Source organism: Macaca nemestrina, chromosome 2 (genome assembly GCF_043159975.1).
Source record: "Macaca nemestrina isolate mMacNem1 chromosome 2, mMacNem.hap1, whole genome shotgun sequence".
Lineage (NCBI taxonomy): Eukaryota > Metazoa > Chordata > Mammalia > Primates > Cercopithecidae > Macaca > Macaca nemestrina.
Window position 1 is genome coordinate 32,795,945 of NC_092126.1, and position 21,078 is coordinate 32,817,022.

Here is a 21,078-nt window from a genome sequence, read left to right on the forward strand (position 1 = left end):
TCCTGCCTCAGCCTTCTGAGGAGCTGGGACTACAGGCACCCACCACCACACCCAGCTAATTTTTGTATTTTTAGTAGAGACGGGGTTTCACCACGTTGGCCAGGCTGGTCTCGAACTCCTGACCTCAAGTGATCTGCCCGCCCTGGCCTCCCAAAGTGCTGGGATTCCAGGCATGAGCCCCATCACACCTGGCTTCACTGGAGGTTTTGTATATACATGAGAAGTGGGGCGATAGGGGCAGGATGTGGTAGTAGGGTGAAGCGGGGGAGAGTGACATGCTGGCCACTTCTTCAGTTTTCACTGCCAATACTGCCGTGTGCTCGGAGCTTTCCGAGTGTTTTATCGTAGAAAGCCTGTGCTTCTGCTTGCAGCCTAGAGGCCAAGACAGAATGAGGGCCTGTGTGCAGATGGCAAGAACCTTGCTTCTCACAGGGGACTCTTTCTGTACAGGAGCCTCAAATTACAGCTTCTACAAGTCTATTGAAAATGCATTCTGACAGCTCCTTAAAGGTGAACCTTTCATTGGATCCTTTTGTAATAAAACAGTCACCCCCAACATGTTGTCTTTGATGAACCTGAAGGTTTGAGTTTTCATAAAGGTTATACCAGTAAATCCTTAAGTTTACCGCTGTTTCCCCAAGTATCAAGCATGAGATATTTTTAGTGCATTTTGTTTCCTTGTGAAATATCTGGTTTTGGAAGCAAAGGGAAAGGATTCTCTTAGCCCTTTGGTCTTGGTCTAGAAGTCATGTGAGCAAGCATGTCACCTCATGCCAGTTTAGCTCAGTTCCCTCCTATTTTTCTTCTCTTTTATTCTGTGGTTTTTAAAAATTATCTGAAGCACTGAAGCCTTTGTTAAAAGATATTTTTAAGAAGGTAAAAGCATAATTGGGATACAAATATAAAATGTTCTCGTGTCAAATATTTTCTATTAAATAAGGAGGGATCTAATGAGATGTTATAATTCTTGAATTCAAAAAAATACAAACTCATAGAAAACCAAGAATGCTGAAATGAATTACCAACAGATACAAAATGGACTATTACAGGGCAGTCAGTAATCCAGTGCATCTGGGACACAGTTTATCTTCATTTCTCTGGGGAAAAAAACCCATTTGTATTACTGTCAGTTTTCTACAACTTACAGGGTTGTAAAATAGCTTCGAGACAAAGTCAGAGATAGCCTGGAAGGGTGCCCTAGACAGGACACCCTGTAATTTTTAATGCCCATATAAAAGTCTTTCATAATTTTTCATGGTACCTTTAAAAATCCTTATTATAAGTAAACTATCCTAGGGCTGATTGTGGCTGTTGACTGGAGGAGGTGGTAGAACACTGGCAGCTTTCTTCTGTGGCCTTCTCTTTTAACTGTGAACTAAAGACGTGGTGGTACCTTCCTAAAATTGTTCTACGGGGTCGACTAGTGACCATGAGCCCTCTGGGCTCCTCTCGGACGCTCACCAGAGAATAGAGAGGAATCCTTTAGCCTAACCTCTACTGTCTCTCTGGTTTATTTTATAACACTGGGAGTGGTAGGAAGAAGACCGGGAAAGAAATCGCAAGCTGCTTATGTGGCCTGAACTGCGGTTTGTTTCCCTCCTTTCTTCAAGGCAGGCCTTGTTCTGGTGTTTTTCTTTAGGTAAGCAAGGAGAGAACTAACATTGCCCATGTCTGTGGGACTGGGCCTGTGAGCTGCTTTTTTTTTTTTTTTTTTTTTTTTTTGGCCATTGAGGGCCCTTGAGTATTGGTTTTGTAACTCATTTTTTTCAACAGACTTAACAGTGTTCCCACCAGAATTTCCCACCAGAACTCTGACTCGTCTTCTGCTCACAAATGTTTGTGTACCTCAAAATCTGATGTGAATGACTGGGTTTTAATTGCTTAAATGTAAAGTTTGCCCCTTCTGGATCCTGAGTTCTTCTGTGCACAGCCAACTAGTTTAGAATATTTGGGAAAGGACCAAACAACGGAAGTCATGGCTGCTTTGCTGGCTTGAGTGCCGTCGTGCCTGGTTTGCTAGTTCTTGGTTTTGGTGGTCTCCTCATTAGGTTCCCCGTCTCAGGTTCCCACTGCTGCTGTCTGGCCATTTGCCTGCCCATCAGGCCCCTGCCCCAAGGTGTGAACGGGAGGAGCTCTAGGTGGCTACTTAGATCCAGGAACCTAAGAAAGTGGACATCTGTTGAATCAGAAAATAGTTCAGGCCGGGCGCGGTGGCTCACGCCTGTAATCCCAGCACTTTGGGAGGCCGAGGCGGGCGGATCACGAGGTCAGGAGATCGAGAACATCCTGGCTAACACGGTGAAACCCCGTCTCTACTAAAAATGCAAAAAACTAGCCGGGCGAGGCGGCGGGCGCCTGTAGTCCCAGCTACTCGGGAGGCTGAGGCAGGAGAATGGCGTGAACCCGGGAGGCGGAGCTTGCAGTGAGCCGAGATCGCGCCATTGCACTCCAGCCTGGGCGACTAAGCGAGACTCTGTCTCAAAAAAAAAAAAAAAAAAAGAAAGAAAAGAAAATAGTTCAAAATTTTTTTTGTTTTTCCATTTTCTCAGTCATTGCCACAGCCAATTTAGCTATTTAATCTTGCCTCACAAGATCTTTTCAAAATAGATCACTAGGAAAAGAAAACCACTATTGGGAAGCTGGTTTATTCTTAGTCTGACCACTGATTTGCTCAAATATATATCTAGATATAGATATCGATATTTATATGTATATATATATTTTGAGATAAGAGTCTTGCTCTGTCGCCCAGGATGGAGTGCAGTGGCGCCATCTCGGCTCACTGCAACCTTCATCTCCTGGGTTCAAGTGATTCTCCTGCCTCAGCCTTTCAAGGAGCTGGGACTACAGGCACACGCCACCATGCCCAGCTAATTTTTGTATTTTTAGTAGAGACGGGGTTTCACCATGTTGGCCAGGCTGGTCTCAAACTCCTGACCTCAGGTGATCCACCCGCCTCAGCCTGCCAAAGGGCTATGATTACAGGCGTGAGCCACTGCGCACTGCCCAGAGTATTTTTATTTTTGAGACAGTCTCTGTCGCCCAGGTGCAGTGGCATGATAGCTCACTGCACCCTCCGCCTCCGGGTTCAAGTGATTCTTCTGCCTTAGCCTCCTGAGTAGCAGGGACTACAGGAGCACTCCACCAGGCCTAGCTGATTTTTGTATTTTTAGTAGCGATGGGTTTCACCAGGTTGACTAGGATGGTCCTGATCTCCTGACCTCGTGATCCACCCACCTTGGCCTCCCAAAGTGCTGGGATTACACGTGTGAGTCACCACACCCGGCCAAAGAACATTTTTTGAAAAATGATGTAATATTCCAAGCAGGGGCTGTTCTGGGCTGGACTGGGCTGAACTCTGCTGTTGTTTGAAGGTCATGGAGGCGGAGCAGACCAAGACCAGGAGCGAGCTGGTGCATAAGGAGACAGCAGCCAGGTACAACGCCGCCATGGGCCGCATGCGACAATTGGAGAAGAAACTCAAAAGAGCCATCAACAAGTCCAAGTAAGTCTGGACACGGCCTTCCCTGGGCCGTGCGGCTATCCGTCTGCATCTGCTCAGCCTTTTGTATGTCACGCACTCAAGGACCACCCTGAGTAGTCCTTTGATGTAGACCCTGGGGCCTCACCAGAGCCCCTGCTCAGGCTCTCTTGCCCCCTAATATTCTATGACCCCCCGAGGCAGAGGATGCTAAGGGGTGGGCTGCTCTAGATATGATTGAGTTAGGAAACACAGAAAAAGGAATTTCAAAGGCACATTATTAAATGGCCCACTGGCTGGGATTTGGTAAATTCACGCTGTACCCTTGGGTCTGTGGTTGATAGTGTGGACAAGGCCCTATCCCTCAATTTATCTGTCAGTGTAATAGGGATGAGCTGTGTTCACAATGCATGTTTCCTGTGATCAAGAGCTGATAAAATGCTATAAGACTGGCTTTAGTATTTTTTTTTCCCCCCAATCTCTTCTCACTACAGCCCTGTATGTTTTTATACAACATTGATAATGGTGGGCAGGCACAACTGTGTACCCTCTCTTGGGGACAAGCCCCCGCTTCATTCCCAGTTCCTGGGCCTCCTAGCAAAAGGAGGACGACTTATGATGACCTAGACTTAACAGCCAAAGGTAGACCCAGAGCGGGCTGTGCAGGGCTACTGAAGGCCTGTCTTCCAGGCATGGTCACAGCCCCAGCCAGGAGGGGCCGGGCAGTTGGAAGCTTGGCAGATGCCCAGTTCTCATGCAAGTGAGGGAATGGTGACAATTCAGTGAGGAAGAGAGGGGGGCAAGGAAGAGTCTGGTCCTCCTAGGCTCTGTACTACTCCCCAGTACCTTCTTCCAGGCTTGACTTTTCTTTGGTTTCTGCTCACACTCTTCCAACATACATATGTACACATACGTGCAGAGGAATAGCATTTAACCATTTATTATTGCACTTAATTGACTAGTGTGTTTTTGTTTTGGTTTGGTTTTTGGTGTGTCAGGGGCTGATCTCTTGAGAGCTAAGTAGCAGACGTGTATACGGCATTTTTCTGCAGGGGAGGCACGAGGTGGTAAGGGTTGCTGTAGGACCTGTGCCTGCTCTGGGCAAGCCCAGGCATCATCCATATGGCAACACCCAAGAAGGTTGAGGAGCAGCCTTTGATGCTGCTTCCTTTGTTGTGAATATGGTGGGTCTTTTCTCAAAAGACCACTAACTCCCACTGCACACACATCACATATCATCCATTAACCTGTTTAAGAAAATAAATCTTGTGATTGTACTTTGCCAGCCTTCTCAGACTCCAAGAAGAGTATAGGGACAGATCATAGTCTTGGGCGGCTCCTGTCTGCCCAAAGGATAAAATATACATCTGTGCATTCCATGGAGTGGCTTCCAGGCCACCTCCATGCCCACCCTGAGTTTCCAGCCACACTCCCTTGCATGGATGCTCGTGTTGCTTTTGCTGGGACATCTTCCCTGTGCCCTCCGATGCCCATTCACACACATACTCCTCACCTTGTGCTCCTGTCTGCTCCTTTTGGTCACGAGAGAACTTATACACCCCACTCTCTCCCCAAGTTTCAGGATTTTCATACCTACCAATGGCAGTCCTGTGTCCTTGTCATCCATCTGGATCCTCAGGATGCAGGACTTGAGAGCTTCATGGAGGCTGAACAGCTCAAGAATAAAGCAATGATCTACTCTTAATGTTCAGGCACCAAAGTTCCTAAAAAAGAGCCAAGCTCTTTTGGCTGATCCAGAACCAAGGGAACTGCTAGAATACTGGCATTTCTTGTGCCCATTATGTGGCTGAGTTGGCCAACTAACAACTCCAGTCTTTGGACAGGTTCAGGAGGACCAACCTGAGACCCCCTCCTAGTGGTGGCCTTGCTGTGCTGTGAGGGAGGTGTGGTGCTTCTCTCTCTTCCCCAGTTGACTTCAGTAGAGGAGAAGGTTTAAGCAGCCCTTCTCCAGCCTCATCTGCTTTTCATCCCTGGGGAATCAACTTCGTTAGGAGAGTAGATCCAGGCCACCCTTACTGCTGGGTATAACCCGTGTGGCCCTGAACAGCCTTCCCACACAGGAGGAATATGACCTAGGTTGCAGAGTCCCCAAGATATGTGTGTGTGGCTTCCCCGTGTCTTGAGATGGGCCTCCTGTCAGTATAGCACTGGGTGAGCCCAGTTGTTCTATCTGGTGTCTGTCAATCAGTCTCCAAAGCTAGGAGCATCACTCACATGTCATGGCCTTGTTAGAATTTACTAAATATTGGAAGGATGACCTGGCCAGTGGTAGCTGATGCCTCTTTTTCATCTTGTGGAGTTGACTGTGGTTACTGTATTATATTACTCTGATGGTTTTCCTTCCTGTCTTCTGCAGGCCTTATTTTGAACTCAAGGCAAAGTACTACGTGCAGCTTGAGGTATGTGTAGCTTTGGGCTTTTGTCACTGATGGGATTTTTCTACACTCAAAGCTTCACTTTTCTGGGGCAGCAGAATATCAAATGGGCCACTTGCTATAAGGGGAAAGTGGAGAGACACATGCTTTACTGAGTTTTCAGACCTCAAAATTGTCTTGGTTGGGTCTTCATTCGTCTCTGAACCTCTGTAACTGCTGTTCAGTCACTTTCTCTGTTGTACGAGGCCAGTGGTTCTCACAGCATGCTCTTAGGACTAGCAGCATCACTATCACCTGGAGACCTGATAGACCAGGTCCCACTCTAGACAGATTGAATCAGAAACTCAGAGGTTGGAGTCCAGTGAGCTGAGTCTTAACACTCAAGGGGATTTTGATGCAAGTTCGAGAACCACTGTACTGGGAACCAGATGTCTAGACTGTGGGACTTGGGTGTGTTTGCCCATTTTTGCTTCCCTGATGGGGGTTTATTCCACCAGTGAGAGTTGTGGGGTATCAGAGCTTGTCACCTGGATGGTATCTGGGGATGGTAGTGGCTGATTTTGTCTGGTGAATGAATAGCAGTTATAATGGTAATCAGGTCTTCAGTCATGTCTTCGAACATTCCTTGAAGTAGAATGATGGGCAGAAAATGTACTTGAACCTGTCATTCAGAAAGCATCTTAAGGCTAACAGGGTAGTCTTCACTTAGTCTCCTGTTCTCTCGACCAGCAACTGAAAAAGACTGTGGACGACCTGCAGGCCAAATTGACCTTGGCAAAAGGCGAATACAAGATGGCCCTGAAGAACCTGGAGATGATCTCAGATGAGATCCACGAGCGGCGGCGCTCCAGTGCCATGGGGCCTCGGGGATGCGGTGTTGGGGCTGAGGGCAGCAGCACATCTGTGGAGGATCTGCCAGGGAGCAAACCTGAGCCTGATGCCATTTCTGGTAAGTCAGGGGCTCCACTGGGTACATGGGGAGATACCAGACTGTGTGATTTGTTTCCCAGAGTCCTCACTTTCTCTGGCCATCACTGAAAGGTCTCAGAGTTGGGCAGGCCTGAGGGCTGTTTCTGGTGGCTTCCCATGTTTTATGGAACACTGTGTTCATCAAGATGGTACTAAGTGTTCCTCGAAGTCAGGATTCTGTGGTCAAATAAATTGGGAACATTACACCTTCACTCCTCTTTGAAAGTCAAAGTACACATTAGAACATTCAAGGCTGAGAAGTCCTGCAGGAAAGAAGAGCTGTCTAAGATAGGGACCTCTGGAATCAGATTTGATTCAAATCTGCCTTTACATCATTACTAGTGCATAATGTGGGCAAGGGCCCAACTCTGTATTTCAGTTTCTTCACCTGTAAAATGGAGAGCATGATGGTATCTACTGTATACTATGCATTGTGTAGGGTGGTGGTTCAGATCCTGACACCCAAGAGGCACTCAGTAAATGGTGGCTCTCACTGGCATCTGATCATAGAGACCTCTTTTCCCAGGGCCACCCCCTGGAAAACTGATAGAAGTTTGACTTGGTTGAAGTCTGTCATGCTCATCAAGAAAACCCACCCAACACTGTCTTTGCACACTTCCTTTCTTTTCCTTACCTGTGGAATAATCCCTGTTGGCTCTTTCCCAAGCTCCTTCCTCAGGAGTTCTTTAATTCCTTCAACAACTATTTAAGTGCTAGGTTCAAGGTAAAGGAAAGGAAACTATCATTTGAACAACTATTATGTATGAGTTACTTTAACATATACATCATCTCAAACCCTGCATGGAGAGGATCATGACGCTTACAGAGGTTAAAGTAACTTGATCAAGGTCACACAGCAAGTCTTGGAGTTAGGGATTCAATTCAGGTCTGAGCCTATTTTCTGTCCCCAACATTACAGTACTTATCATTTGTAAGAAACCTTTACGGAATGCTACAAGGCTGTTTTTAAAGAGAAGAGGGGAAAGTTCTAATAAGGAGTGGGATTGTGGGCAGGCTGAGGGAAAACCGCTAAAGGCCAAAGAGGCTTTGAAACCATGGGAATAACATGTGTCTGCGCCTTGTTATTTTGGTCTACCAAATAATGTGGCTACGGAGCATTGTAAAGGATTTCTGTTCTTTTGCAGAAAATGGTGATGTGGGTAGACTGTGAGTGTGTTCTTTATGAGATCAGAAGTTACCTGGAAGATAACAAAGGTCCCAGCAGATACTCCATGCTGGCCTGTTTCTTCTAGCAGCTCTTGCTTCTATTGCCCTAAGAAAGAAGCCTGAGTCCAGCTGGCTTTGTTTGGGATATGTTACAGAGGACCAGAACCTCTTCCTGTGCACATGAGGATCTGTTTGGGGGACGGAGGTGGAGTAAAGGTCCTAATTTGTGGCTGAATTAATTTTCCATTTTTAGGTAATGTCTGGTGACACTGATGTCTTGGCAGGGTTATAAGGTTATTGGAAGGGCGCTTAATATCCATGGGATCCAGCTGCCAGCTGCTTCTCTTCCAGCTGCTTTAGAGGCTGGCCATTCAGGCTTGGGAAGTCACATTCCTTCATTAGGCAGAGGTAGAGATTCTGCAGTCCCCATACTGTGTCTAGCTGCCTGCCAGCAGCAAGCACTTGTGGTATTTGAGGAGGTGACAGAACCCATGTGACTGGTGTTCTCTCTCAACTTAGTGGCCTCGGAGGCCTTTGAAGATGACAGCTGTAGCAACTTTGTGTCTGAAGATGACTCGGAAACCCAGTCTGTGTCCAGCTTTAGTTCAGGACCAACAAGCCCGTCTGAGATGCCTGACCAGTTCCCTGCGGTTGTGAGGCCTGGCAGCCTGGATCTGCCCAGCCCTGTGTCCCTGTCAGAGTTTGGGATGATGTTCCCAGTGTTGGGCCCTCGAAGTGAATGCAGCGGGGCCTCCTCCCCTGAATGTGAAGTAGAACGAGGTGAGTAGCAGCCTTCTCACCCTGTCCCAGATGCCGCACTGCCTCTGTAGCCTGACTGTTGTGCCGTTCCATACCTCTGCCAGGTCTCAGGGACCCCATGCTGCATTACCAGGTCTCTGTGGTTGCGTTGTCAGTATTGATCACTGAGGTTGTTTCCAAGTGCTGTTCTGGGGAGCTCCTGGCTCCACTCAGCTTCTATAAAGTAGAGCTTAGGTCCTGTGTCTCACATCAGAACAGTCTCCTTGGCAAGCACATAGCAGAGAGGTTTGTTTCTCAGCTATAAAGTCCATGTGGCAAATTTCATCTCTATAGCTAAGGAATATATAAAACATCACAAGCAATAAAAGCAGTAAATGACTATGTACTGAGAACCTCTCTGATAGGCACGGTAGGCAACAGTGGGAATTCTACAGGGCTGTTAGCTGATTGGTTTGCGCTCAAGTGACTTAGAATTGTTAATACTCACTTTTGATAATCTTTGTATTTCTACAGGAGACAGGGCAGAAGGGGCAGAGAATAAAACAAGTGACAAAGCCAACAACAACCGGGGCCTCAGCAATAGCAGTGGCGGTGGTGGCAGCAGTAAGAGCCAAAGCAACACCTCCCCCGAGGGCCAGGCCTTGGAGAACCGGATGAAGCAGCTCTCCCTCCAGTGCTCAAAGGGAAGAGATGGAATTATTGCTGACATAAAAATGGTGCAGATTGGCTGATTCATCCTGGGCCCTGGCCCATGTGCATATCAACATTTATACATGGAACTGGAGAACATTGTGCCAATAATCATTTAATATATGCCAAATCTTACACGTCTACTCTAAACTGCTCTAATGAAGTTTCAGTGACCTTGAGGGCTAAAGATTGTTCTTCTGGGTAAGAGCTCTTGGGCTGGTTTTTCAGAGCAGAGTTGTTGCTGCGGGTAGACTGTGACCAGGTTCACAGCCTTTGTGGAACATTCCGTGTAATGGCATTGTGGAAGCAATAACTAGTTCCTATGAGAGAACCAGAGCTGGGAAGATGGCTGGGAAGCCAGGCCAAAGTGGGGGCAACAGCTTGCTTCTCTTTCTCTTCTCACCCTTCAATTTGTATGGGAAAATGGAGATGTCCTCTCCACTTTATTCCATGATATCTAAACGAAAAAGAAAACCCACACACAAAGCAAAAACTCAAGCATTAAGAGCACATATTTTTGACCCAGTGGAGGCTTAAAAAAAAAAAAAATCCAAGAACACAATTCATGTTCACTGCCTCTGGTGTTCAGAGGGGGGCTTTTAAAAAAGCGTGTATTCTGGGATACCCATTGAAACCATTTTCGAGAAAGGCTACCATGAGCTGCACTTTTTGGGGTGGGAAAGGTGAATGCCGGGGGGGATGAGGGTAGGAGGGACTTACAGAAGGGGATTTGTGGCTGTGGGGGAGAAGGTTCTACAGCATAAGCCTTATCCTGCCAGCCAAGGGGATTTATTCTAAGAGAAGTGCATGTGAAGAATGGTTGCCACTGTTATTAGATTGACAAGATGTTAATTTCTCTGTAGGTTGTAACGTTAAAAATAAATGAAATTATTTAAGGGTTATGCTGCACTAGTATTCCTTAGAGGAAACTGTTCTTTAAAGTTAGGAAAGGGAGTAGGCAGGCATGTGTTGGCAAAGGCTGTTAATAGTAGTAAGTGTTAAGACTGCTTTTCTTTAATGTTTTCATGGTAATGCATATTTAGAGCACTGTATTTTTGTCTTGTTAAGAAAATTTAGCATTTCTAAAAGAAAAAAGTAACCCTCTTTCAAACTGTTAATTCTGTCACAGCCTGTATATTTTAGTCATTTGTAAATCTCTTCATACAATAGTGACTTCTTTTTTGACTGATACAGTATCTTAATTACAAGGTTATTTTGTACTTGTCTTAATACACTGAGTGTAATAAAAACAGCTTGAGAAAAGTTTCTACTTTCTGTGACTTTAAATAACTCCCAGTATTGCCCAAATCTTCTAGGCAACCCTTCTGCCATAAGGAAGAGCATGGAGTGCTGTGCTCACCAGTCATCATTTTCAATTAAGGTCATGAATAGTAATAATTTAAGCCTTGATTACCAAGGTTTGAATTCTACTTTTGCTGCTACTAAAGCTGCGGGCAGTGAGGAAACACAGTGGCAGATAAGTAAAATAAAGACGAGGTGGTGAAGCTGGAGGAGTGGGCCTCGGCTGCACACTGCATGCAGTCTCCTAGGAAGCTTAAGTGTTGCTGTCAGCTCTCATCCCCAGAGAATTATTTAATTAACTGGGGGGTACACTTGGGCATTACTTTTAAAAGCTCCCCGAGGGAATTCAAATGTGCATTCAGAGTTGAGAATCAGATGGATCCTTTCTCTGTGGAAATGTTACAATGCTGGACTCTTAATCTGCGTTTCATTATTAAAGCATGCTGTGGAGAAAAATTCTTGGTTGGCCAATCATAAGGTTTAAGTTTCAGAAATAACCCTTTGCAGTATCAAAAGGTGTTTTACCTAGAAGTTAATATTTCATCTAGGAAAGTTCATAGAAGTCCCTTGTGCTATTTAAGAACATTAAACAGCCGGCCAGGCCCGAGGGTTCATGCCTGTAATCACAGTACTTTGGGAGGCTGAGGTTGGTGGATCACTTGAGCCCAGGAGTTTGAGACCAGCCTGGGCAACATGGTGAAACCCAGTTTCTACCAAGAATACAAAAATTGGCCAGTCTTGTAATTTGGTCTCAAACAAGAACACTTAACAGCATACCTGAATTTGACTAGTGACCTTCAGGGTTCATTCAGTTCTCATAAAATCTCCTCACACCCTTTAACCTGTAGTAAAGACACTGAGACTTGCTTGACTTACCATTAGCAAAAACTTCCCTGCAACTGAGGCAATTCTTTTTCCGCCTAGAAAAAACACCATCTGGAAAATAGCCCAAACTAGGATAAAGTTTTTACGGCAGAGTCAAGTTATACAATCTAATAACTAGAAATTTCTAAGTACTTGCAGAGAAGGAAAGTGGGATGGAATTTTCTAACATTGGGGCTTTCTTTCCCTTGTCTTTACAAAAGACAAAGCCTAGGCAGTCAGTAGCACTAGAGTATTCCTTATTTGGGCATTAAAACTCTCTCTTGTTTCCTGCCTCAATCCCCTTTCCCATCAGCCTACCTGTCTCCTACACCAGAAAGGGATGCAGACCACCTTTTGACCAGGGCTCCCTTGTCACACTATCACCTAGTCAAATCTCTAGTTTTACGTAGTCTGCCCCCACTGCTGTCACTGTGGCCTCTTTATCTCCACCACATTTGACATTTAATTATACTCTTCTGGGAATTCTGTTCATTAGGCTTCTTAAATCCCCCTCCAACCCCCTTGTTTTCTTGTATCTCCTGTTAGTCTATGTATTTTTTTCTAAAAATTAGAAATACTTTCTAAAAAGCTTCCCCCAAATCAGTTCTTAACCATCTTTAGTTCACATGTGACTCCTGACTTTTTGGGTGATCTTGCTTACTACGCCACGTTGATTCCAGATCTGGATTTTCTGGGCAATTTAATGTGTCAAAACTTACCTTCGGTGAAGCTATGAGCATCTGTCCATGTGCTGAATTAGAAACCTGAGTCATCCTCTCTAACAACTCCTGACTAGTCTGTCTGTTACTTAGAACCTCTGAAGGGCCTGGATTGTTTTTCCTCCCTCTATAACAGGTCTGGATCTTGTCCCTCCCTCGACTAGATGGCTGTGTCTGTGGGTGTCATTAGACACACACAGCAGGTCAATCAGGGCTCAGGGAAGAAGGCTTGTAAACCTGGGGCAAATACCTTAATCTCTTAGGCTTCTTTCCTCAATTGTAAGAAGTACAAATAATAGTATCTATACTTTATTCAGCTATTGGGAAGAGTAAAAAGGAAAATATACACATTGGGTACATAGTAAACACTCAATAATGGTCAGTAGTCTGTCTTTTGAAGCCTTTCCTTCAAGGTCCAAGTTAAAGTATCAATTCTTCAAGTACAATTTTTTATATTGGTCCAGCCAAAATTAATCTTTCCCTTATTCAAACACTGGTGGCATGTTTTAGAGCTCTATCATAGAAATATCAGTGCCACAGTTAAGTTGTTCATATATAGGTCTCTTCTAATACATTTGATGGATTAGGTTTTCAGTTTGCATCCTGTACAAGATCTTTACCACAACAGGTTCAAATCATGTGTTTATAATATAGTTCTTATGTTCTGGATTTTTTCTTTTTAAAGAGTAACAGAAAACTAGTTAAATTAGTCCACCTAAAATTAATAGGCTAAAACTGAAAGCATGAAGTATTTACCAAAATGAAATCTCATTAGTGTAATAATCTACCACTATTCTGTAAAAGAACAGATTTTTGTTGAAATATATATTTTCATGCAAATAATCTATCGTCATTTACATGAAACATGACAGATGAAATCTTTGAATAAATCTAAGTTAAACTATGCAATATCCATAAGTATAAACATTTTATTTCAATTTAAGGTAGTAGCAATACAAAATAAGTTCTGACAATTATAAAGTAGAGACAATGAAAAATCCCACCCTATTTTTAGAATTTTAAAATATTGAGCATCATTCTATCCTGATGGGTTTTTATGTAAACTGGGAATTTACATGACACCAGTATCTTGGCAATTCACTTTTTCTGAATGCTACACATCCCAATCACCATATATTAAATTCTCTATTTTCTTCAAAGTGCCACTGCCACAAGAGCACTGAACGATACAGCCATTTAAAAAAAGACGATACAAACTAAATTGTAATGTCTTCAATATCTCAATTACTATTTTTTAAAAATAAAAACCGCAGTAGCGAATTTCTCTAAGTTCTTGCTACATGATTGAATGGGAGATAATCTCAACAATTTTTGTTCTTAGGCATGAGCATCTTCATGCTAAGGTAGTCTATATTTAAAAGCTTTATTCTTTCATAACTGGGCAACATTTTAAAATAATAATGCAAAATTAAAATCAATTATGGTGGCACAATTCATTTGGTAATTAGTTGCCCAAGATGTATAGTAGAATCAAGCAGGTTTAATGTCCACATGCTCTGCAAAAAAGGGAAACAATGGAAATATTTCAGTATATTAATCTAGCCCACTATTCCACTCAAGGAATCTATATCCTTTTTCTCATCTGGTCTCAGTTCCTTTATCCTCTTAGCAAAGGCATCTCACAGTGATGACTAAGTCTAATCTTAATCATATGCACTTTTTATACAAAATGGCCCCTAAAATGCTAGCCAACTCTATATACACAAAACCATGTAAACGGTACCTCTAGGTGATTTAGGTAATTCTGACTATATACAGTTCTTACCAAACACCCTGACAAGCACCAGATACCACTGTAATGTGTTTTTAGATATTTAATTTCATTCTGATTGTTCTGCTTACTGTCCTGAAGATTTGTGTCCTTATTTGAAGAACTGATGTTTGGTTAAGTATAAAAGCCAGTAACGAGATTTCTCCATCACTGAAGTTGTGTGATCTTGATGGGGATAATGCTATTAAAGTCCAAGAAGAAAGGTCCTTCTTGTTTAGGCAAAAAGGTGCTAGGAATGATATTGAAGATCCCAGAAGGTATATTTTCTAATTCCAGGTAGCAAAACCCACACCTATATTTAGAGAAAATGAGAATAAAGTTTATAGAAGATGATGCCACAAAAAGTAAAGTATAAAATAGATACAACAAAAATGCCAACATTACCTATAGTCACCACTAGATTTCCTCAGAAAGCCATGGGGACCAGGATCTCCTACAGTAGAAACGGTTACAACCTCAAATCCAACGCTATATTGCCTAGCATTTAAAATGAACAGAATTACTGTATTAATATATAGTCTCAAGCATGTGATTTAAAATAACTATATCTGAAGTGTCGATGTCATATTATGTTTCTGAAGTTTCAGTAGAAACACATGCACTCTATTTGTGATCATGTAACACACCATTTATATATTTCAGTTGAAGCCTTAAAAATTAACACTGGATTAAACTTACTTTAAGAGAGACTGTATTTTTACCATGGGCTCCCCGGGAAATATTTTATTTTTTTGAGACGGAGTCTCGCTCTGCTGCCCAGGCTGGAGTGCAGAGGCGCGATCTTGGCTCACTGCAACCTCCGCCTCCTGGGTTCAAGTGATTCTCCTGCCTCAGCCTTCTGAGTAGCTGGGACTACAGGGGTATGCCACTGCACCTGGCTAAATTTTTTTGTATTTTTAATAGTGACAGAGTTTCATCATGTTGGCCAGGCTGGTCTCAAACTTGACCTCAGTTGATCCGCCAGCCTCAGCCTTCCAAAATACTGGGTTTACAGGCGTGAGCCACTGCACCCGACCTTTTTTTTTTTTTTTTTCCTGAGACAGGGTCTCACTGTCACCCACGCTGGAGTACAGTGGAGCAATCATGGCTCACTGCAGCCTTGCCCTCCTGGACTTGCGATTCTCCCACCTTAGCCTCCTCAGGACCTGGGACTATGGGTATGTACCACCATATCTGGCTAATTTCTTAAATTTTTTTTTTTGGAGACAGGGGGTCGCCTTATGCTGCCCAGGCTGGTCTGGAATTTCTGGGCTCAAGCTATCCTCCTGCCTTGGCCTCCCAAAGTGCTGGGATTACAGCCTTGAGCCACTGTGCCTGGCCACAGGGAATAATTAAAAATATTGTCATTGGCTGGGCGTGGTGGCTCACGCCTGTAATCCCAGCACTTTGGGAGGCAGAGGTGGGTGGATCACAAGGTCAAGAGATCAAGACCATCCTGGCCAACACAGTGAAATCCCATCTCTACCAAAAATACAAAAATTAGCTGGGCATGGTGGTGCGCACCTGTAGTCTCAGCTACTTGGGAGGCTGAGGCAGGAGAATCGCTTGAACCCAGCAGGCGGACGTTGCAGTGAGCCAAGATTGCACCACTGCACTCCAGCCTGGTGACAGAGTGAGACTCTGTCTCAAAAAAAAAAAAAAAAGAAAGAAAAAAATTGTTATTGTAACAAATGGGAAGGCCTATGGGAAAGGAAGCCCTGAAACAAAATCTGAATTTACAGAAGTATTTAGCATACGATAAACATGGCATCCCAAATCAGTAAAGAAAGATTCATTTAGATGGTGATGAGGTAACACAAAATTTAGAAAAAAACTGTTAAATTGTATTTTATACCAAATATAAAAATATATTCATATGAATTTTTTAAATGCAAAAAAATTAAACCATAAAATAATCAGAATATGGTGAAAATTAATTTGATAATGTGGTGAAAGTTCCTGTCCACAGCAAAAGGAAACCAGAAGACAGATTTCATTATTTTAAAATGAAATGCTTTTCTATGTGGGAGAAAAATGACAATCTGAGAAAAATATCTGCAAATATGTGAAGGAGTTAATACCCTTATCTTATTCATGCTTACAATTAAAAAAAAAGATAACTCTATGGGCAAGAAACATGAATAGGCAATAAATAAACAATATTGTAACAAACATTGTTACATGTTCAATCCATCTAGAAATTAAGTACAAAAGAGCAAGTAGGTTTATTTACCTATTTCACCTATCAAACTGGTAGGGGTTTTTAAAATGACTTTCTTGTGGAAAAACAGTTTAATTCTATCTTCATATTTTGGGTTATTAACTGCTGCTGGATTAGTTTGTAAGAAAAGCAAAATTAAGCCCAATCCTATTTAGAAGGTAGTTTTGTTTTTATTTGTATTGGTTTTTTTTTTTTTTTTTGGTGGTTGTTGTATGAGACAGGGTCTTGCTCTGTCAACCAGGCTGGAGTGCAGTGGCATCGCATCATCTGGGATCACTGCAACCTCTGCCTCCTGGGCTCAAGCCATCCTTCCACCTCAGCCTCTCAAGTAGCTGGGATTATACAAGCACATGCCACCATGCCTGGCTAAATTTTTCAAAAAATTTTTGCAGAAATGAGGTCTTGCCATGTTGCTCAGGCTGGTCTTGAACTCCTGAACTCAATCCTCCTGTCTTGGCCTTCCAAAGTGCTGGGATTACAGGTGTGAGCCACCATGCCCAGGCTGTATTCTCTATGTTTTTTAAACCTTTTAAAACTATGAAATATAACACTTAAGTAAAACATGTATACAGCTTAATAAATCATTTGCAAAGTGAATAAACGCCTCAGCTTCCCCATCTGTCTCCTCCCTGCAAATTGATGTGAAACAGGGTTCTAATTACCCTTTTTACACGTGGATACTCAATTATTACATACCATTTATTTATTTATTTTTTTGATGTATATAGTATAATTAAGTAAAAAGTCAATGATAGCATTATGATGTATGTCCATCTACTTCCCTTTTTTTTTTTTAAATTTATTATTATTATACTTTAAGTTCTAGGGTACATGTGCATAACGTGCAGGTTTGTTACATATGTATACTTGTGCCATGTTGGTGTGCTGCACCCATCAACTCGTCAGCACCCATCAACTCGTCATTTACATCAGGTATAACTCCCAATGCAATCCCTCCCCCCTCCCCCCTCCCCATGATAGGCCCCGGTGTGTGATGTTCCCCTTCCTGAGTCCAAGTGATCTCATTGTTCAGTTCCCACCTATGAGTGAGAACATGTGGTGTTTGGTTTTCTGTTCTTGTGATAGTTTGCTAAGAATGATGGTTTCCAGCTGCATCCATGTCCCTACAAAGGACACAAACTCATCCTTTTTTATGGCTGCATAGTATTCCATGGTATATATGTGCCACATTTTCTTAATCCAATCTGTCACTGATGGACATTTGGGTTGATTCCAAGTCTTTGCTATTGTGAATAGTGCCGCAATAAACATACGTGTGCATGTGTCTTTATAGCAGCATAATTTATAATCCTTTGGGTATATACCCAGTAATGGGATGGCTGGGTCATATGGTATATCTAGTTCTAGATCCTTGAGGTATCGCCATACTGTTTTCCATAATGGTTGAACTAGTTTACAATCCCACCAACAGTGTAAAAGTGTTCCTATTTCTCCACATCCTCTCCAGCACCTGTTGTTTCCTGACTTTTTAATGATCGCCATTCTAACTGGTGTGAGATGGTATCTCATTGTGGTTTTGATTTGCATTTCTCTGATGGCCAGTGATGATGAGCATTTTTTCATGTGTCTGTTGGCTGTCCATACCATTTATTGAAAAGACTGTCCTTTCCTGGGTAACCACCACCCAGATCAACAAATCCTCTCAGCACCACAGAATTCCCTGTATATTCCTAACTGCAACTCCTGTCCCCTCACAGAGCTTTTATAGTACTAACTCTCTCACTCTGCTTTATAGTTTTACAACCTTAGTGTGCATCCTTAAATGACAGTCTTTTAGTTTTGCCTGTTCTTGACTTCACGGAAGTAGAATCACATGGTATATATTCTGTACATATGGCTTTTAAGACGTATCCATTATGACTTATCCGTTATGTTGTGTATAGCTGTAATTTATTTCCATTGTTATATCAGGACTCTATTGTATGACTATATTATAATCGTAAATGTCAATGAACATTTGTTTCCAATTTCTGGCTATTACAATGGTTTACTGGCCATCTGGATTGCCCCCTTTATGACATGTTTTTATTTTTTAAAAACTGCAGATTTTTTTCTTATCAAAGTAGCATATTTACAAATATTTTAACATGCTCTTTGTCTTAAGAAATCTTTCCTTTCTTGAGGTTAAAACATTTCCTGCATTATTGTCTAGATGCTGTATTGTTTTGCCTTTCACATTTAGGTTTGTAATCCACCTGGAATTTTATGTGAAACAGGGTTCTAATTGCCCTTTTTACACATGGATACTCAATTATTCCATACCATTTATTGAAAAGACTGTCCTTTCCTCACTCCATTATAACGCCATTGTTATAAATCCAATGTCCATATATGCTTAGGTTTTTAAACTTTTTTGTTACACTATGTTCATTTTTAATAGAACATCATTAATTTAAGAAAGTTACTCATCACAAACCTTGGTCCTCGTAGCTCAATCAGTAATGGCCCAGTCTTTTCTATATGGAATTGGTAGATGGGGTTATTTTTGTGAGTCTCTTGGAAATTTCCACATCCCCCAGCACTCTGACCACTCCACTTTCCATTAATCTAATAAAAACAAAGTTTCAGTGTTAACAAAATTTCATTCTTCAATTCCACTTGAAGACAAAACTCCATCTCCAAAAAAAAAAAAAAAAAGGGCAATTTCCTACTCTGTGGCTCCAACTCCTCTCCCCCATCTTTATTTGCTGGTGACAGCCAGGCTGCTTTGTTACACTAATCCCTATTTTCATCTCTTAGCCGCTAATCAAGTTGTTCTTTCTACAAGGCATTTTCCATAGAATCTTCCTCTACACATCTAGCCTACCCTGCAGTTAATCTCAAATTCTACTTTTAAGGTTCATCCACACAGCCTTCTCTAACAACCAAAGTTTGCATTCATCTTCTTTCTCTGAATTTTCTTTTCACAGACGTTGCTCACTGAAGATCTTGTATTCCGACCCAAATTGAAGGCCACTTACGTTTCCCATATATTCCTGTGAAGCCTTAGAATGTCTTTATTTCATAATAAATTGCTAAATATAAAGAATAAAATGAGAGAAATGGGAAAGCGAATTTAAAAATTCTAAAAGAATGCTGAGATTACAACCAAATGAATCTTCTCACCCGTTTTGATAAGGTGTATGGTGAAGGAATCTTTGAAAAAGTAAAACTGCATGCTGAATATACCTAGATTAAAAAAAAGACTGTATTGATAAATTTTACACTTACAAGAACATCAAAGTGATACATGAATATACTGGAAGACTAAAAAAATCAGTTGGCATATACAAGTCATGATTCTACAGGCAGCCTAGTATCAGGTCAGGTTTAATGAGCTGGGAACTGAGAAGCTAGGGGTGTGGTCTTGGCTTTCTTTGCTACTAACTGTGTATGACTCAGGACAAATTACAATTTTTCCAGGCCGTGGTTTCTGCATCTGAAAAATGAAGCAGTGGCAGCAGCTCCCAATGTCCCTTTCATCACTAAAAATCTACTCAAATTGAGCTGCTTATCTAGAGCAAACAAATCTATATAGAAGAAAATTACAATGACCTTCCCAACTAGATCAGAGCAGTATGTTTCTAGTGACTGATTCTCTTTCACTAAGTTCAAAGTCTTCTTCAAGTCAATACAAATATTAAACAGGCTAAATAAGTTTTTATTGCTTGCTTTAAAATGAAATGTATTGGCTGGGTGCAGTGGCTGACACCAGTAATCCCAGCACTTTGGGAGGCCAAGGTGGGTGAATCACTTGAGGTTAGGAGTTCGAGATCAGCCTGGCCAACATGGTGACATCCCATCTCTACAAAAAATACAATAGTTGGGCGTGGTGGCAGCACCTGTAGTCCCAGCTACCCAGGAGGCTGAGGCAGGAGAATTACTTGAGCCCGGGAGGTGGAGGCTGCAGTGAGCTGAGATTGCACTAATGCACTCACTCCAGCCTGGGTGACAGAGCAAGACTCTGTCTCAAAAAAAAAAAAAAATAAAATAAAAAAGAAAGAAAAAGAAATGTATTAGTCCAACATACTATATTACCGTGGGGCTAAACTATTACTATGAAAATAAAAATGTTCTTTCAGAATAAAAACATTTCTTTTCAAATGTATTATTTTCTACAGAAGGCGTAATTTACTATTAAAATAAGCACAAAAATAGAGAGCAATACATTTTCAGAAATAAATTTTCTCCAGATAATCCCACTTACAAAGCGGAGCACATTACGTCTTTATATTACTGTGTTTTGTCACTGTGTGTTGGTTTTACTTACCCGAACTGTGTAATGGATTGTGTTCTGTTTTTCATATTGAGAAACCACTAATGTAAAGGTATGGGTGCCAGGTGTGGTCAGCTTTATCTTAGTCAAATAATGAGGGCTGTTAATTCGAATTCCATCAATGTATGGAGGTGGGTCAGCTGCAAACAAACAAGTAGGCTTAGAGAAAAGGAGACTTTTCTTTCTTTAGTTTTTGAAGTTTTATGGTTGATGTAGGAAAAATAATTACTTGGATGGACATCTCCTTAACTGATTCTCTCCTTAAAACATAATGATATTAGTGAATTATAATTTCACTTAAAACCTTTAAAATTAAACAGTTCCTAATAAGCAAAAATAATCTTTTTGAATACTTTCAATGAGATATAACAGTACTTGCTATTTGCTCTGTGTTGCATTTCAGTAATTCCTACTATTTGTTCTATGTTGCATTTTTCTCCCATAGAGGATTTTAAACTCAGGA

At 42.0% G+C, this 21,078-nt stretch overlaps 2 protein-coding genes across 5 annotated transcripts in view; one reads left to right on the forward strand and one right to left on the reverse strand.

Annotated features, from left to right (window-relative positions):
• The window catches only part of LOC105490400 (SH3 domain binding protein 5), a 78,114-nt gene extending 67,389 nt beyond the window's left edge, over positions 1 to 10,725 (forward strand). For 2 of the 3 annotated variants that reach the window (XM_011755958.3, XM_011755957.3), the window contains exons 5-9: positions 3,375 to 3,505; positions 5,859 to 5,901; positions 6,607 to 6,826; positions 8,533 to 8,793; positions 9,286 to 10,725. In XM_011755958.3, coding sequence (XP_011754260.1) covers positions 3,375 to 3,505; positions 5,859 to 5,901; positions 6,607 to 6,826; positions 8,533 to 8,793; positions 9,286 to 9,503 — 873 coding nt within the window. In that variant the 3' untranslated portion in view covers positions 9,504 to 10,725. The remainder of the gene's footprint in view (positions 1 to 3,374; positions 3,506 to 5,858; positions 5,902 to 6,606; positions 6,827 to 8,532; positions 8,794 to 9,285) is intronic. The other variant, XM_011755959.3, reaches the window with a different exon arrangement.
• Positions 10,726 to 13,258: 2,533 nt separating this feature from the next.
• The window catches only part of LOC105490399 (calpain 7), a 46,992-nt gene continuing 39,172 nt past the window's right edge, over positions 13,259 to 21,078 (reverse strand). The window contains exons 17-21 of one of the 2 annotated variants that reach the window (XM_011755954.3): positions 20,610 to 20,755; positions 19,466 to 19,528; positions 18,777 to 18,907; positions 14,524 to 14,616; positions 13,259 to 14,431 (exon numbers count right to left, since the gene is read on the reverse strand). In XM_011755954.3, the coding sequence (XP_011754256.1) occupies positions 14,287 to 14,431; positions 14,524 to 14,616; positions 18,777 to 18,907; positions 19,466 to 19,528; positions 20,610 to 20,755 (578 nt within the window). In that variant the 3' untranslated portion in view covers positions 13,259 to 14,286. The remainder of the gene's footprint in view (positions 14,432 to 14,523; positions 14,617 to 18,776; positions 18,908 to 19,465; positions 19,529 to 20,609; positions 20,756 to 21,078) is intronic. The other variant, XM_011755955.3, reaches the window with a different exon arrangement.